Source organism: Cyprinodon tularosa, unplaced genomic scaffold (genome assembly GCF_016077235.1).
Source record: "Cyprinodon tularosa strain WSP-4 unplaced genomic scaffold, ASM1607723v1 ctg261, whole genome shotgun sequence".
NCBI lineage: Eukaryota > Metazoa > Chordata > Actinopteri > Cyprinodontiformes > Cyprinodontidae > Cyprinodon > Cyprinodon tularosa.
In genome coordinates, this window is record NW_024038965.1 from 437,205 (window position 1) to 456,791 (window position 19,587).

Genomic DNA, 19,587 nt, shown 5'->3' on the forward strand with positions numbered 1-19,587 from the left:
GGTAGGCGTAGAGCTAACTGAATCTGTAGTTTTTTCTGTTAAAATAGGGGAAGTGTTTTTGAGTAAAATTTCTGGTTACTCTATCCATTATTAGTAACTTAAAACACCCAGATCCCTGATGAGTGTGTCACCACTGTCTAGTTCTGTTCTGATAAAGACCCACAGCATGCGGGCGCAAACACCGTGTTTTTAATGGTAATAATGACTTTACTGCTAGTTTTCAGACACATTTTTGTATAGTCCTATCAAAAACCTTCCCGGTGTTTGATGTGTGATATATTACGAGTCCTCCTGGATGTAGATATTTAAAAACAACATTGTTGTTATCACTCTTCCAAAATTTTTGCTGAATACATAATTGATATTTGTCCTGGTCAAAGATCTTATACCTGAATTGTAGAGCTCTACGGCTCAGTAATGGGCTCTTTTTGGCTGCGTTGCTGATTAAAGCTCCAATCATCTTGCCAGGAAGTTCAGGTCAGCATGCACGTCTTTGCATTTAAGCAGCAGTAGCAAACTCTTTTTTATTTTATATCATAGATTTAACCATAGTCTTTAAGATATCTTCATGGTATTCATGATGCTGTGTTTTAACAAGCCTTGGCAGAACAGATGGGATTTGATCACAAGGAGCTGGACTATATTTAGCGAGTAGGTCTCTTCTAAAGACAAATGGTTTCACTTGATTTAATTTAGCTTGAGGATATAATTTAAACCCAAGCACGATATTTTCTGATTATTTGTTAATGAAAACCAGGAGAATTGGTTTCAATCACTTCCAATAAAATACAGAAAAAAAAATAATAATCAGACAAAATGTGTGAAAACAAGTTCAAAGTACAAGTTATTTATGTTACTGGAAGGTACTAGAAAACTCTTTTTAAAATGTTGAGAATTGTTCAGATTGAACAAACCATGTTGGAGATTTGTATCTTTCAGTGTTGACAGGAGGACCCCAGTGGTTACATTTACTGAGCTCGATGCACGTCTGCTCAAAGTGTTTCTGACCTGCTGCTGCCATCAATTGTCAAAAGAAAATTAGCTCAGTTTAACAGCACTTTGGGTATCAGAACCTTAGCAGGAATAGCTTTGTAATGTTCAGTGCTGGTGGGCGTGATGAATGAAAGGTAACCTGATTACCAGCGGAGCTATTAAAATCTCTCATGTGTGACTTGCCACAGCAGCCGTCTCTGCTTAGCAGAGAGGCGGCAGATTGCTGTTTGGCTCATATAAGTGGGTGTGTGTCACTATTGATTTCCATGTTGTGTTTTTTCTCAATGTATTTAACTCACGCTGGGTTCAGATTTATTATTCATACAGTCACAGAGGCAGGGAACAGGCCGCAGCTTCAGTTCTTACCACATTTGACTTTTCCCCCGCCCAAATGTTTCTCTTCACTCTTTGTTACCTGACAGGTTGAAATTGTGTTTTCTCTTTTATTTGCAGGCCAGATATCCATCAGAATAATTACAGAGCAGAGGTAATACATACTGCACACATAGGGTAAAAACTATAGGGGGGATGTTCCAGCATCATGGGGCCATGGGGAGCATTTGAAGGGCCTGTAGGCAAGCAGTAAATGCCAGTCTGTCCGTCCGTTTTAATGAGCTTTTTCAGTTTGTGCTTATATTGTTAAAACACCGGCCATCTGAGGCAAATAAAATCCTGCAAATGGTGCAGAACTCCTCAGATTTAAATGAAGTGGAAACACAAAATGTGGCAAAATGAGGTTCCACCCAGCCTTTTTTTTTTATTACATCACCTCATCAGAAACTCTTCCCCTGTAATTGCATTTGACAGTTGAAGGATTAAGCAATTACTACCCTGGAACTGATAAATGTGGTGAGACAAACCCTTGTACTTAAAAGCAGAATGGGTAGAAACATATTGAGTTTGCTTTTTATGTCAATTGCAGACACAACAAAATGAGACACTTAAATTCTCCACATGTAGCTGCAGTTCAGGTTAAATTGCTTTATTTTATTGCTTTAAAATAAATAAAAAACATTTCATTAACTATAAAGCCAGTGGCTAGCAACATCAATCAATAATTATAGTTGATTATTAAGTAAATTAATCTCTTTAGAAAACAATACATGTGGGTTCATAAATAACTAACCAAGTATTTCTCTTTCTGTCAGGTGTGGTTCTATGAATGCCAGAATAGTGAGGCTTGCCCTTATAGAACAAACAATGGAGAGGATTTGGGCATTGGTGTTCCATAACATAACTGCATTAGGTGGACCCAAGTCTTATTAAACCTTGGGGTGTCACTTAAGTTCACTTAAGTTGGTGAGTCAAGGCAGGTGAATGAATATTTTTGATCACACGTATTTTCTCTTTGGGGAGTGTTTAAATTGTCCAATCAAAATAATATTATCCATAAAGCCTTTAGTTCTTCCTGTGCCTTTGCAGATACATCACTTCTGATCCTGTGGAGTCAGTATGTCTGGAATATTAAGTAAAAGTATAATATGAATTATGACAATACCAGCAGCTATTTGGAGCCAAATCATTTTTAATTTGCTTCCACTGAATGCCCCCAGATTTCATTAAGCCCATCTTTATGTTCCGATCAAAAGTTGAACTAAAGAAACTTCTCTATGTTTGGATATTATCTGCTTTTGATTGTTACGGCTACAGTTGTTAAAGCTTCACTTCCTGAGCAATTCCAGTTAAAAAGTAAGATGAGAAATTCTACTGAGTGTGTTATAAGTGATAAACTTTTGCTTGCTTTCCTTTTTACAGCATCCTACAATAAAAGGGAATTTTGTACTTTGTAGGACATTGTGACTTTCAATGAATGTGAAAGTGATGTTTTCAAGCATTTACAAAACACATGTATGTAACATATAATAACTATTTTTTGTTTTGTTTTGTTTTTTCATCATTATTTTCCAGACTTGGAGAACTTCAAGACTCACAAAAGAAGCTCTGTCTCAGTACGTGAAGGTCAAGGAGTGGTTTTGCTGTGTGGCCCTCCTCCACATTCAGGAGGTAAAGTTCTCTTTCTTAGAACATTTTAACTCAACTTGCTGGCAATTAGTCTGTTTTATAAAAGATGTAAGTCTGCTGTGAAAGGGCCACAGTGAGAGGCTGGTTCTATCTGAGAAACATATTATTTAAACAAATCTGTTAATACTGTATGCAAACTAAAAAAAAGTTGTATATTTCATTATATCTTTCTTTCTACTATATGAACACGCCGATGATAGATTTGGTTTGCAAAGAAAAGGGACCAAATATTGTCAAAGCTAATGAATAGATTTCACATTCTGTACCTTAGAGAACTGGCATTTTAAGATTCGAGTGCACAGCTTCCAGTCGTATCATTTTGTAAACATAAAAATTACCATTCCTACTCAAATAATATATTCTGAGTTTCTTTTCAGATCTTGCTGCCTCTTTGAACAAAAATATTTTTATATTATGTTGTTTTGACCAGGCGTGACAAGTGTTGCTGTCTGGAGACTGTGAGCATAATTTGCCATGATTAGAGCAGTTTCTCTTGACTTTTTGCCAGCAGAAGTAAAGCATGTTCTAGCCCTGCAGTATGTATTCATCATTGTTTAGACTCAAGCTATAGGCAGACAATGCCTGAATCAAATAATGCGATCCATGGTATTTGCTTTCTCTCCGAGAGCTAAATGAGAAGATCAATACCAGTTTGGGTTAGTACAGCATAGAATAACTAGAGCACTTTGAATTCCATGAAATATTCAAAGACCTTTGGTCTGTGTGATATCATTTATTGCTTAATATGAGTTTAATGTTTGAAGTAAGCAAGATGTGCTTATAAAGGGTTATAAAACTAAAGGATACAAATCTTTTAGATTAGTTGAGGATTGATTTGAAAAAGACCTTAACACCAAGTCAAAAGAACATGTTCTACCTAAAATGTCCCTAATTCGAATAAATTATAATGGAATTTGGGATTCAGTTGGGGAAAAAAAGAACACCAAGAAGATCTTGATTTAACGAAATCCCTGGATTAGCATTAAGGGTCCACGTTCGCAGGGTACCCCCTACTTTTATCTTTAACCTTGAATCTGAGGAAAAGTTGTCATTATGACACCTTGTTAATTTACCTTTCTGATGGCTGAATATATAAAGACAGAAATTATTTTGGTAGCTTTTTCTGTTTTTTCAGTTTTTCTGTAATTTTAGTAACAGCACTCCAAATATCTTGGTGTATCTTTACTTGATTTGATTTAACATTTCATTTCCAAAAACAAGTTTAGAATTCCTAAAAAAGGACTTACCGTAAATGACTTCTGAAAGAATTCTCCTGCTGTGAAGTGTTTGGTGTCAGAACCAGGTTCTGAGCTGGCTTATGAATTTTACAAACAAAGAGACGATTTGTGAAAACCACCTCTGTTCCTTGTCATTATGTCACAAAAAAATTGTATTGCAAAACTTATCAGTAAAAATTGTTTTTCTTTTTTTGTAACCAACAAAAAAAAAAAAAAAAAAAAAAAAATATATATATATATATATATATATATATATATATATATATATATATATATATATATATATATATATATATATATATACTGTGAAACAAGCTTTAGGGTAATACATTAACATTCAATACACATTCATATGAAGTCTATGTTTCAGCACTTAAGATATTTTCACCATATTTCATAAAAATATATGCAGTTAAGCCCAAAATGATTTGTACCCTAAGATAATTAAAGGCATAGCTTTAGATTACTAGCATGACTTAGCTTATTCAGACTGAAAGTAATATTGATATTCTCAGCCAGAGTTTCAACTTCAGATCTGATTGGCTTTAAAGGAAGCAGGGTAGGACCTCATCTGTTGCGATGATTGCAAGAATTTAGATTTTAGGGTCTTTTTCCCTTACGGCTAAGGTTATGAAAGAGCTGTACAGTTCTTTTTTTGAAACTAAAAGAAAAGTTTATATACAATCTGGGATGACGGCCTGTGTTTCAGCATTGTCTCTACTTTTACTAGAATAGCTTTCTGCAAAAGCTGCTTTGATTACCTTCCCCAAACTGACAGCCAGCTAACAGATAGAAGTGATTCATAGACTGTTCTCCTACTGTGAAAATAGTGAGTCTCGAATTGATTGAGACTTAATTACCTGCAGCTTATCCTTTCAGGGTTTACCTGGTGAAATCTTTCAAAATCAGGATTTTTTATTTCATTTTAGTATTTTGTTATAGTTTCAAGTCTATACAGTAAAGGTTTCTGCACTGACTGCATTCAGATATGCCAATTCAAACTGTAGTAATTCAATCAGGGCTTGACTTTCAGGACCAAGGGAAATAATGACAACATGTCAGGTACCCTTAAGCCAATGCAAAGCCACCTTAAGACAGCTGTCTTTATACTGATAAACAGAGCTGATGCAAGCTGTCAATTATAAGTTAGTTTCATAGAGTTGCACATCTTACTAGTAAAAGGTGTTACTATCATTAGGTTATATGTCTGGCTAAAGCAACAACAATTATAATGCTGTTTTTGCCCCTTTTACTGTAATGTTTTCAAATGGAATTGATTTAAATTCACTTTTCTTAGGCAGCTTTTAAGCCTTTTGCTTAAATGTTTGCCCCCCCAAAAAAACTATCCCTTTGTGTAAGTTGAAAATGTCAGCGTACCAGATTGTATTTATATTTTTAGCACATTCAATCATCCAATAAAAAAAGAAAAGATTTTATCAAACTAAGCCCACACACGATGGGCAGACTGTTACCATTTAACATTGGTTGTCTTTACATGGGCCCAGCTGAGATCATTATTCAGATCAGAAGCTCTGTTCTTGTCCACCTCTCTTTTTTTCTGATTTATTCCTGACATATTTTTGTGATTTTTTTTAATTTTGTCATTAGAAACACCCTACTGGACCACGGTAATAATAATAAAAAAAAAAAGCAGGTCTCCCTCATTAGGAAAGCTGTTTAACCTCATAATCTCTTTGGGCCTAACCTCAAAGAGAAGCCTAGTCTTTGAATTTAAATTCTGTTTTATTTTTTTTTACAGCAAATCTATTTGGTCCATCGGAAGATTGCAATGGTATGTCAGTTAGTGTGTCAAATAAATTCATAGAAACTAGATGACTGATGATTAAACGGCCAAACAAAACCATAAGCATCCAGGATATGAATAAATATTTAAGTCAATCTGTTAAGCTGTTATGGAAAATTAAAACAGGGTAATGATAAAATACACTGGGTTTTTTTTTTTTCAGATTGACAGATTATTATTCCTGTGTGATGGGTGTCTTGAAATATCCTTAGAAAGGGGACATCAGTTTAAAGTAGAGTCTGTGAACCAATTTATTGCCTTGGAGTACATAAATCTTTCAACAGCTCCCTTTATTTATGTGACATTTAGCTGTAAAGCAGCTTTACACCTAAAATGTAATGCAAAGAATGAATAAATATTATGCCGGAAACAAGTTAATGACTCACATTGGTGTCATACAGACTTGAATGACTAAAACTGTTATATTCAACCATGTTCACTCATCTCAGAAGACTCTTTAGCCCTAAATGTACACTGGTCTTGGTATGGCAGCTTGACAGACTGTCCCATTGGAAGGGAATGTTATATTTTAATTAAATTTTGCACGTGAGTGGGACACCCAATGGAAACCTCTGCACATTTGGATCTAGTGCCATATGGCTGTAGACCACTCTATGTAGCCGTGGGAGTCTCGCTATACCGAAGGCTGTGCTTGGCTTCCACCTGCCATGGGGGGCTCCCTGAGGAAACATTATGCATGGCAGACAGCTGTCTTGCCTAGTGAATGCACCATAGGCTTGTCCATGCAGAAAGATGTGTTCGGTCAGAAGGACAAGCTTGGGAAGGGGTGAGGTTATCAAAAATAGAGAGATTTAATATGAATTGATGGAAATTAGTTAATCTGCTAGTAAGAAGCCTGCAAATCTGTCACATTTGACACAGGATGTTGTGATCAAGGTTCTTTTAATCATGTTCAGTATTTGTTAAGTTGCTTTGTAAATCTTCAGTCTTGCCATCAAACCATTAAATCTGCACAGCGTCTGTTGCACTTCGGAAGCTACTCTGCTTTGCATGGTTGATGTGTATTCTGATGAGAGGTATAGAATGGGGGATGTTCTTCCTTTAAGGGGTATATATCATAGATTTGCAGCATATTCTTTTTTTTTTTAGCCTAGTGGGGATCAACTGACTGCACAGAGATGGGAGTTTGATTCTCTATTACTCTCTTCAAATAAAAAGTAAAACAGCACTAATAAAAAAATTATGCACATTGCCCATGGAGCTGCTCCATGCATTCAGCATGCCGAGGTAGGAGAATCTTCATCCATACAAAAAGTGTCTACCTAGGTTAGTGTGGCTTCATGTAATATTCTGACATGAAGAATTTGAAGGAATCTTGGTTAAACTGATAATCAAACTGTTAATTCTACATGATTAGACCTGGAGGAAGATGAACAATATTGAACTAACAGTGAATCTTTATCTTACTGAAATGAAGGCAATTAGTTAGAAGGATGTTTGTATTCTGCAAGGGATATCGTACCATGCTTAATGAAAACATAGACAGTTACAATCAAAGTGCACCTTTTTATGTTGCTTGTATAGGAATATGTTTGCAAACATTGCAGACAATAATGCCCATAATGCACATTATGTAGGTAAATTCTGATCCGGCATATTGGAAAAAGTATTTTCCTGTGTAAAATAGACAAGAATGCCATCCACATTTACCTTTAAATAGGATAATATGATTGTACCTGCCACTTCATCTTTGACAGATTGGGGTAATGATTCCAAGGAATGGATATTGTATCCCTTCATCATCAGATTCCATTTGATCACTACAGACAAGCTCATTAACCTCATCACTACAGACAGAGAAAAAAAAGATTTATCATTCTTCATTGCATGCTTTAAAATATCCCAGAGCCTGTTATATTAGGAGAAAATTTGACTTCCTCTGTTTTGATATTTTCCCTTATAGATTGAGCAAAATCATATGAGGAGAGAGCTTGGAATGCATGTGAACTATCTAAAGTTGTTAATAGTTAAGGAGACAAGTGGAAGTGTAATGCCCTGCACATTAATCTGTAAATAAGCAAATATATAGACCCTATGATGCAATAACAACCTGCTTAGCTACAGATCACTAGGGAAAGGGCCCACATTACAAGATAAACAGGTAGGAAGTGGATGGATAGATAAAACTAAAAGCCTAGTTGGCTTGTTTCAATTATGGCAACTTACAAAACAAATTAGCAAAGAGTAATTAACAAGCATCCAGCCTAATAATCTGGTTTGTATTAATCGCTTTTTACTTGGAAAGTCAGTTGATTTCAAAGTGACTGTGCTTGTGCTTGTGTTTGTTATGTTGTGGTAAACATATCTGCATAGACGAGCAATGTCTGGCAAATTTCATTAAGTGTTTTTATTGAAGGTACAGTTTGCTTGAATAAAATAATTATTGAATCACATTGAACCTGTTGTACAGGTTTGAATTGAATTTAACAGAGTAAATTTAGACTGAACCCACATAAACTGTGTTAAAATCACAATTCAGTGAAGTAAAGTGAACTGACTTAAACACAAATGTTAAAATGAACTTAACTGACCTGCTGTGAATTAAGCAAATCAATTTCAGCTAAACTAAATTAAAAAGAACTTCAATTTTGAAATTTAAGTCAATGATGAATAATCAAATCGATTAATTGGCCTGATCCGATTACTCAATAACTAAATATGGAAATGGCTGACTCAAGTTAATCCAGTTAAATTCCTTTTTTTGTTCATACTGACCTAAAGTTAGATTAACATATGTATGTAGTCTAATATAAAATATAGTTGTATATACAGGACCTTTAAAAAGCTGTTGTAGACTAAATATTTCAAATAAAAAAAACAAGTCCTGATTTACTGTAGCTAACAACATTTTTTTAAATAGATTATTAAATTGTTTATTAAAAATGTAATTTTAATTATCTTAAATGTAGTCTTTAGAAAGTTCTAAATATCAAACACTTAATTTTAGAAATATAACATGAACCAGTTTGAAAATATATGTGATTCTTTAATGCGTAAAAACGTTTTAAAATGTCGACAATCAGTAAACACGAAAGGCTTTCTCCAAGAGTCATGTCGCTGATTTTCATACGTTCTTCGTTTTTCATCGGGGATTTCTCTGCTCTTAATCTGATTAGCACATAACACATTTCATCTTCTGCTTGAGTAATCTCCTTGCACAATCCCATATTCAGTCCCCCTTCCTCATCTATCGGAGGACTTCAGCTGTCTACAATACTACTGCATGTTACCATCTCACTATCCCTGCCCTCAGAGACTCTCTAAACCCCTCAGAGTTTGACATAATGCAGAAGTTACCTCGTCGTGACGAGAAACTTCGCAGACAAGCAGCAGACAACATGATGGCAGCATGAAATGGGATATTCAGTATTTTCCTGGAGTGACACAGGGAATTGATTGGAGTTTCTAATCATGTCTGAGAAGGTTACAGAGGAGTGTGAGTGAGTGTGCGCAAACATCCCACAGGACGTGTGAGTGGCGTCCTTCCTAATTCTCATTTTTAAGCTCCTTAAAGTTTACAGTATACTCCTCCACTTTCGTGGTTGCGTAGGGGTGTGTGCGAGGTGTGAGTGGGATATCACAGCATTTAAAGAAAGGCTGTAAGGAGCATATGTTGCCATGTGTTTTTTTTTTTATCATTCTCAGTGTGTGTGTGTGTGTGTGTGTGTGTGTGTGTGTGTGTGTGTGTGTGTGTGTGTTTGTGTGTGTGTGTGTGTGCGTGTGTTTTGGAAGGATTGATGTTTACAGTGTGCTCACCCCCATCCTCTGTTTGCACCTCTATCCATCCTGCTGCACTGTCCTCAGACTGCACTGTGCTGCAACATAAACACAAATCCCTCAGTGCATGTGGGAGTTTCATCCCAGAAGAGATGTGCTGTCGCCCGCTGCGCAAGGGGGAAATAACAATTGTGGAAAACATGACAGCCCTGTCCACACATGGAGCTCACTTAACGGTGCACTGGATTGCAATTTTAGGTTGAATCCCCTTCAAAGGGAGTGTTAAGGCTTCTGGTGTTGCTCAGAATTCAGATCAGTCAGCCGAACAGCTCACTGCACCTACTGATCTTAGCCATATATCTATTAAAGTGCACTACTTTGTTGTGTTGATAAAATGTAATATAAATCTAATTGTCCAATCTTAAAATTTTTTCATGTTAGAAATACAAGTGTTGATGTGTTTTATTGGGATTTTATGAAAAAGATCAACACAGAATACATTGCTCAAAAAAATAAAGGAAACACCCAAATAAACCATTCTAGATCTGAATGATCTTGGCTCATTCAGATCTTCAGGGTGTCTCTAGACTGTTACATCTGTCTTATATGCCCAATGTGAACCTTCTTTCATCTGTGAAGAGCAAAGGACACCAGTGGTGAATTTACCAATCCTGGTGTTTTCTGAAAAATGCCAAGCATCCTGCACAGTGTTGGGCTGTAAGCACAACCCTTGTCTGTGGACACCAGGCCCTCGTACCATCCTCATGGATCATCCTAACGGTTTGTGCAGACACATGCATATTTGTGGCTAGCTGGAGGTCATTGTGCAGGGCTCTGGCAGTGCTCCTCCTGTTCCTCCTTGCACAAAGGCTGAGGTAACGGTCCTGCTGCTTGGTTGATGCCCTCATATGGCCTCCTCTACTTCTCCTGGTGTACTGGCCTGTTTCCTGGAAGCGCCTCAAGCCTCTGGACACTAAACTGACAGACACAGCAAACCTTCTTGTGAAAGCTCGTATTTATGTGCCATCTTGAATGACAAACACCACCTGATCTACCTGTGTAGGTTGTAGAGTCCGTCTCATGCTACCAGGAGTGTGAAAGCACCACCAACACTCAAAAGTGAACAAAACATCAGCCAGAAAGCATAGGTACTGAGAAATGTCTTAATTAAGTGTGTCTTGCTAATTAACAATAATTTCCAACTGTTGTCAATTGCTTTTGCACAGCGGCATGTGAAATTGATTGCCTGTCAGTGTTTCTTCCTAAGTGGATGGTTTGATTTTGTAGTTTGAATTGATAGAAGTTATTTTGTGTTGTTTATGTATTCCCTTTCTTCTTTTGAGCAGTGTAGTACACAATTGCACCGGAAGGAAATGATGCATGGTTTATCCATAGTATTTTACATGTACAGATCTTAATAATGGTGCATGGATTCATAAACTGCCTATTTAATATTGTAAAGTACAAAGTAGATCAACCTATTTTCTGCAGTAACAACTGTCAATTTTTTTGAGTAGGCATCTACCAACATTTCCTATCTAATAATTAATCTCCAACCCAACCCTAAATCTTTTAACAGGTTATTCCTCTGGATTGTCATGCATTTAGTCACCTTTCTGCTTCACATCAAATCTAGCCAGCTTCCTTGCCCCTACATGGGGGAAGTTAAACATGTGAAGTCATTCCTTTTTTATATAAAGCCTAATTTGAAGGGAAGAACCTAAGATTGTGCAGCTGACAAATTCCCCACCTGAGCTGTGTATCTCTACTTATTCACCTGAGTGACCACGGACCTATTGTTTGCTCCCCTGATTAATGCTCCCCGTTCCTTTAGTTTAGATTGACTTTGATTTCATGGTTGGTCTGCAGTAGTGCAATTCTTTTTTATGTCAGGATGATAGTTTGGAATTCACCTTATCCAAGGCTTGAGGTATTATGTGTCATAAATCTTGGCTTTACAAGGAGGGAAAATAGTTCATTAACTTATTAAAGGTGTCATCAACTGGACATTTTTTTCATTTTGAAATGTGTGTTGGTGTTTGGCTCCAGTTAAAAGTAATAAGAGTATACTCTCAAAAATGTGTTATTTAAATGCTCTTTTAATAACATTAATCCCAAAAGGATGCTAGCATTAGCCAAACTTCTTATCACCACTCCCATCTATTTCACCAAAAGGGGTGATTTTATCTGTTGTGTAAGATCAGTCAACAATGGTAAACTGCTAATATTTCTAATGCTATAACCACATGAAAGCACATACCGTATTTTCACGACCATAAAAGGCGCAGTCTCAGTTATGTGTGCCATTTCTGTATTTAACACACACATAAGGCGCACCGGACTATAGGGCGCGTTTTTTATATACAGGTACATGTCCTCTACTACCTTTAAATAGCTCTACTGCGTATTTAAAAATACAGCGGGCCCAAAACTGAGTATGACTGTGCTTTATTCATGTATTTATTACAAAGTATTAATCAAACCTGCGAGCTGGACATGAGACAGACACATCGCAGATGACACAGCGCTGTGATTACTCCTAAATTAACTTAAAATCCTGAAACCTGCCGACGGAATATGTTCGCTTTTATTGCCGGTATCCTGGTGCCTGGCTGCTGTTGAAGGGATTTCTGCTGTCGGTGCACCGCGGGTATGTGGGGGTCTGAGCGCCTCCGACAGAAATAGATAATCTGGATGAACTGACTGCAAATAAGTTTTCAGGTGGCCTTTCTCACTTAAAAACATATTAAAACTACTTTATTCCCACTGATCACAGCAAATATAGCTGCAAGATTTAGATTATTTAGATGAAAAAACACCTGCCAGCCACCGCGGTATACGCGGAGGAGACCCTGCCCAGAGGCTGCTGTTGAATTAAGTTTTCAGGTAGAAAAATAGAGCGGGAGCAAAACTGAGTATGATTGTGCTTTATTCATGTATTTATTACAAAGTATTAATCAAACCCATCAAAGTCATCATCCTCTGTTTCCTAATTAAACAGCTGCGCTATATCAGACATGCCAATTTCCCCTTCTTCGCTGTAAGAGTCACTTTCCGTGCAGCGCGGCTCCTCAGAAATAATGCCGGCTTTTGCGAAAGCTTGAACAACAGAGCCAGCAGACACGTTAGTCCAAGCATCTACAATCCATCCTCAAACGGTGGCGTAACTTGCCCGGCGCTGCCTTCCACTTATCCTGAAACTGTGGTCTCCGTCTGTCATCCATCGCTCCCACGCCGCTCGCAGCCTTACTTTGAACGGCCGCTTCACACCGATGTCGAGCGGTTGAAATTCCTTTGTCAGACCCCCGGGATAACGGCGAGCACAGCGTTCATTTGATTCACCTTTTTTTTCCCACATCGGCTGTGAGATGGGCACGCAGCGATGGTGATGCGTGGAAAAAAGCACCTGGTCTCCTCACATACACCTGCCTTTCATCATCTCCTCATCCATCCAGCCTTTTTCATTTGCGTTAATGTCATCAGAGCGCTGTGTCTGTCTCGCTGTCAGCTCCCAGATCAGCTTCTCTTATGGGTTGATGCGGCGCGTCCAGCAGCAAAACTTCAATTTTTCCATCTCGAGCAGCAGCAGCGCGTTGGCGGTGCGTCAGATACTTAAACGCTCCCGAGGCGCTGCGCCTGCTGCTCAAAACGCGCTGCGGGACCTTTTGCTGCGCCTATACGCCCGTCAACCATTGACTTTGCATGTAAACTCGCTGCTTCTGCTGCACCTGCTGGGTCCGGTTCACACCGATGTCGAGCGGTTGAACAGCGAGCACAGCGTTAATTTGTTTCCCCATGTTTTTCACATCAGCTGTGAGATGGGTACGCATGGAGTTACATATTAACAGCGATGGTGATGAGTGGAAAAAAAACACCTGGTCTCCTTACATTCAGCCACTCTTTCATCATCTCCTCAATGAGGTGGTCTCAAAAGTCGCAGTTACAACACACATAAGGTGCACCGCACCAAAGGGCGCACCGCACATTTTGAGGGGAAAAAAAGACGTTTAAGTGCGCCTTATAGTCGTGAAAATACGGTAGTAGTCAAACTCTTGTATGTACCCCTGTGAGAGAGAAAAAAGGGTTTAAAAATGGATCTAATTGAGTTCTGTTAATGTTTTTCTTCTAAAATTGGAAAAAGAAAACATGATTTTAAAGAGAATTTCAGGAGGACTATTTATGTAAAATTAGGTTAGGCTCCTTTTAGGTGTCCTACAGTATTTGTCTCACCAGAGAGATGTAAAAAGTGTTTTCAAAGCTAATATACCACCACTGGATGAATACTTTAGGTTCAAACATAAACTAGATAACTTATCATAACACTCCTGAAGCCCTTTCTTTCTTCCCTTCTGAGGTTAAATCTCAAGGTTGACGACTAATCATGAACCAAGTTTAAATTACAATCCCCGAACCTAAAGGACGGACTTTGCAGCTAGGAAAGGTTTAAAATTAGTTGTTTGTGTGTAACAAATCTTTATCAAAACAATTGCCTTTTTTTGTTATTATTTTTAGATTACTTTCCATAACCTTAGCTCATTTTTGTACCTGCTCCATCTGGGCCTGTGATGGGAGTCTCCATAGTGCATGACCATTGAGGATTCAGTCTCTCCCTAAGCTTTCAGCGCTACCTGTTGAAAGAATGATGCAAGCCCACAGTCAGTGCTTCAGCTGCATCATTTAGATATTGCATGGATGTTGCAAACCTGCTCCCCCTCCTCCAGGGAAAAGATGTTACAGTCATCATAACATTTGGATTTCTCAAAGGCACGCATCTTGTTTTTGTCTGTTTTATTAAGTAACAGCTTGGTGTGAGATTTCTTGCTTTCTAGCTTGTTATTGTTTTGTTTAGACAAGAGGTTTATTATTTATTTTGATGTAATACACAGTTGCTCAATCATTTATTATTATCAGTTTTGTTATTATCACATCACTCTGATCACCTCAAATTGGTGGTAACGTTTTTCAAAACGTATGACATATATTAGATTTATTTTAGAATAATGCAGGGGTGAAAATCCCCATTTGTACCCTTTTAGACATTAAATTAGAAATACCTTGGACTTATCATTCCTCGCATGTAAACCACCTGCTCCCACAGCCTAGGACTCAGATCTTGGAGAACACACCCTATAAGGGCAGCATCCAGAAAGAAAGAACAGGCTTGCTGCTTTCACATCCTTGCTCTATGTCTCACTGGCCAGTGTTGCAGCATGCTGCAAGGATGCCTGTGAAAATTCTCAGTCATCTGGGTCATGGCAACCACAAATGGGCTTAAAGGAATAGTACACCCAAAACATGATTAGCCTTCATTTTCTACTCACCCCCATGCTGAACAACACACATTTAGAATGTTTTTAGAGCATAAACAGTAGTGTATAGGATTTCCTAAAAGCGCGTTCACGAGTCTACGGAAACCGCGGCAGACCAAACCAGATGAAAGTGCGCATTCAGCGTCTGCTCTGCCGATAATGCAAGCGTAGAAGAAGAAATGTGCTGTTTACCTGTGCAAAGAAAGAAACAACGAAAGAAAAATGTCTGAGGACTTCAGTGTTGAGGAAGAGCATGAGTTCTTTGCCGAGCTGAATGCGCACTTTCATCTGGTTTGGTCTGCCGCGGTTTCCGTAGGCTCGTGAACGCGCTTTGAGGAAATCCTATACACTACTGTTTATGCTCTAAAAACATTCTAAATGACTTCGTTTCGAGTAAATTCTGGATGCTACCCACTCAGGACACTTGGAATACATTGGACGAGCAGTATGGAGGAATATTGACACGTTTTTTGTGGACTTTTATGGACCTTTCTGCCTCGGGCGCCATAGACCTCCATTATTTGAATGTCAGCAGACAGCAAGAAGCCTCCCAGATCTCCAGATGCATTTGAGATATCAAAAAAGTACTCCAGAGTGTTGTTCAGCATGGGGGTGAGTAGAAAATGAAGGCTAATCATGTTTTGGGTGTACTATTCCTTTAAATTGGAAGGCAACCAGACTTTTGCTCAGTTTTTTGAAAATGTTTAGACACCTATCCAGGAGTCTTTGTCAATTGTGTTTGCTCCAGAGCCACCAGCTCTGAGTGAAAATCTAGTTGCCTTCCAATATAAGCCTATTTATGGATGTTGCAAGGATATTATGTTGTAATCACCATGTGAAGGTATCACACAAAGAGAATGAATTAATATGGCCTTGTCAGAGCGCATCATTTCTTCTTAAACTGAGCTGCCTCAGAAATGCTTGTTCTTCCCAAATTTGCAGCAGGGTTCCCCTACATGTCTTTGGCTGTGGATCAGAAGCGGCAGGAGAGTCATTTTCTGCCTTTCTCTGAGCCCACTGCATTAATGGGTTGCTAGTGTGACCCGGCCGCGCTCTTTCAACCACAAAATGACTGTGTTTAGCTGTGCGCCTAATGCTGCTGACCTCTACTTTCTAATAGGGAGAGACCTTTAAGAGGCACTCAAGACTGAAATCCCTTGTGTGTGTCTCCATTGAAAGTAGTGTTTCTTTCTTTTTTCTTTTTAAGTGGGTATGTGTATGTGTGTATCTATACATTGTTCCTGATTCTCCTCCCACCCAAGGCTTTAAGAGCAAAGAGCATGTGCAACCTGTCTGGTCCTGTAAAGGAAACAGTGGATCAGAAGATTCTTTGAGCCTGGGGCAAATACAGGAGAACTGCACTCAGTACCACAATATGGAGAGACAACAGCTCTTCCAAGACATTCTTCTAAAGACGATGCTGTAAATGAGTGAATCTTAAGATTGGAATTTAAATATTAAGTTCTGACTTTTAATGTATGAAGTGACCGCTTTCAGACAAATTCATGCGTTGTTTTTATCAAGGAATGCATAAAAATGAGACGGTACAGGTTTCCAAGACAACTGCATTATGTGCTGTTGAAAGTGGTTACAGAGCACAGACTAAAAGTTATATACGGTGCCACAGAGGGCTTTAAAAAAGAAGTCAATAGAAGAACAAAAGAGGCTTCTAGAACGGAAACTGAGGCACATCTTCTGCTTCTTTAAACCCTTGGTGACACCTCAGAATGAAACACGAAGCTAACAAAATGCAGAAAACCCTTTTGTATGAGAGACAAACTCATACCATATAGGTGTTTTGCTCATAAATCAATCAAGTTTAGTCCATCAAAGGACATGTTTTGTTAAAAGTTAAAGTTACAGTAAAAGCTATCCTAGCTCATCATGCAAATTTCTAAGACAGTGAAAGATGTCCTCCTTGGTACTGAACTTTCTTCTCTTTCTTACATTGTGACATTACCTCTACTCCGAATATGGATAATTATAATCATAAGTAGAGACTTAATAATGCTTTTGTGCAATTGCTGTAATGAACTCAGAAAGTAGGACCCAGAATTTGAGGTGAGACAGACAGTGGCATAATTCAAAACATTTATTAAATCATTAGATCACAGAGCTGTGACCCAACAGAGGCTGCATTTGTGGCGGGGCATCGCCAATAACTGCAAACTCTGGTTTAAAAGAAAAACACAGGTAAATGGCTATGATAATCTAACAGAGGATGATTATCCATGTGAGTCATTTAGCTGGTTTCACAGTTCAGTCCATCTTCTTAGAGCCAGGTAGGATCCAGCCGGTGGACTGCCAATGAGATGCACTGCCCAGGATGAACCAGATGCTGCACCCCCACAGAACAAAGAATCTAAGCCAGGTCAGGAAAACAGTTCAGAACAGGAAGGCTCAGAGATCCCGGAGTCTGTAGCCCCGTCAGGGGTTCCGATCAGAACAGAAACCAGCAGGTCCAGGGTTCCAGGACTCCACTAAGAGGGAACAGGCACTCTGTAGTGATGCAGAGAGACACCTCTGTAATATGGCCCTGTTTCAAGGACTAATGCTTTTTTCCCAAATAACTATTGTAAAGAGTTTTTTTTTTTTTCAAGTTGAAATTAGAGTAAAGCACAAATATAACTTATAGTTTCTAAAGACAACACCAACCAGCAGGTCTTTGTGGGAAAACAAGGCTTGGTAGAGCGCTTTACTTATCTTCTTGTACTTTTATGTTCACAAAGACATTTTCAGGTTGATTAAATTTGAACAATATAGAAAAAAGGTTTTAATTGCTAGACATATATGGTTTTTATTTATTTTCTTCTGTCTTACAAAAAAAATATATATATTTGTTATTTATACTTCCATAACTATTGACTAAATTCATTGAAATATTCATGGCCTTTTTCAGAAGAGCCTTGGGACACAGCTTAGGGACTGGCTTTACTAAGAGGATGAGAAGCAGGACAGGGCCTGTGTTTGGTTAAAGCAATTAATCACATTTCATGAAAGAAACACAAAGCTCTGCTCTGCTGGGTGATGTCACTGATATGTCATGCGTAATTATTGGTTACATTTTTATACTCTATTTAAGCTGGTAGCATGAACTGGGATGTGCAAAGAGCTTTAAAAAAAAAACTTAAACTAATTTACAAGAAAAATTTCAAGTTGCAACCTCCATTTTCTGTCCATAGTGTCTCGTTAGATATGTATTTATTTTGTGATAGATCAAATTAGTACTTGTTATTACATGAAATGTGAATTTTGTTAAGATCTTCTTCTAAACTATTTTGTTCGAGCTGTGTCTTTGTTTTAATCTTTTTTGTCCCGGATATAAACCTTTTTCCAGACCACTTGTCTTTAGGAATGGACCCTCCAAATGTATTCATTATAGTCTACGGTGTCTGTTGAGTAAATTTTCTGGCCGCACAGATTCTTTATTGCAGCAATTCTGATATAAAATCATACTACCTCTGTTTAAACCCCCCAATGCCTACGGTTGTTACCATGTCAACACCTCTGTAAGCAGGTATTATTTATTCAGGGACAAATGGGACAGGATGAAAGTAGCGGATCTTCTCTGCCATCGCTGCGCATGCAGTATGAGAAATATTGTAATGAAATACCCTAAATGTCTTTATAAATAACACTAAACATCACTAAAGTAATTCCAATGAGGAAAAAAATGGTTTAGTCATCCTTATCAAACAAGTTTTCCTATTTATAAAAGTTGCTAACTTCCAATTTTCTACCTTACTAAGCAAACATGTCATTAACAATTTTTTTAGATGGAAAAAATATGCTGTTTGAGTTAAGAGAAGGAAAGAAACTCATTAGATTTTAAAGCCTTATAAATACACAGCTAATTAAGCTAGGTTGAAGTTACTAACTAATAAGTTAGCTGTAAAAGACTATTAAAAAAAACAGTCTTCAACAAATAATACAAATTATGACTATAAATATAAATATATAAATGGACCTTTCAGTCGAAAGCAGATTCTGTCCCTTTCTCAGTCTGTTCTCTGCTCCATGGAAAATCTTCCCCACTTTTTAAAAAGAAACTGGCCATAATCTGCTTTGAGTCCTTAGGTTTTTCCTTTCTCAAATGACAACCGAGCTTGGGCCCACATTACATGTAACTCTAAAAATGTGCTTGCCGGTTTTTAAATTTATAGTGTTACACGGGCTTTTGCTGCTAAAGTGTTGAATATGCACAACTTTTAAATTGGATCATCCAGATCTGTATCTGTTTAATGGTAGGCTTTTGTGCTGCTGCATCCCCTGGTGTATATCGACGGTGTCTAAAGATGAAATGAATGCAGAAAATGAACGTTTCCACTCTCCAAGCTTGGACAATATGCGTTATGACGTATTTGTGGGATGCAATGATTCAGCCAGTTGCAGTCATTTTAATCAATCATTTTAGATTTTTTATATACCTGTCTTTTGTAAATCATTCGCTTAAATTATTTTTTGTGATTTGTGTTGTCTCTAT

The 19,587-nt window shown here is 37.8% G+C and overlaps 1 protein-coding gene across 2 annotated transcripts in view; it reads left to right on the forward strand.

Moving 5' to 3' along the window:
• Positions 1 to 19,587, forward strand: part of cntn4 (contactin 4) — a 266,498-nt gene that overhangs the window by 134,273 nt on the left and 112,638 nt on the right. For both annotated transcript variants that reach the window (XM_038289034.1, XM_038289035.1), the window contains exon 5: positions 2,902 to 2,997. In XM_038289034.1, coding sequence (XP_038144962.1) covers positions 2,902 to 2,997 — 96 coding nt within the window. The remainder of the gene's footprint in view (positions 1 to 2,901; positions 2,998 to 19,587) is intronic.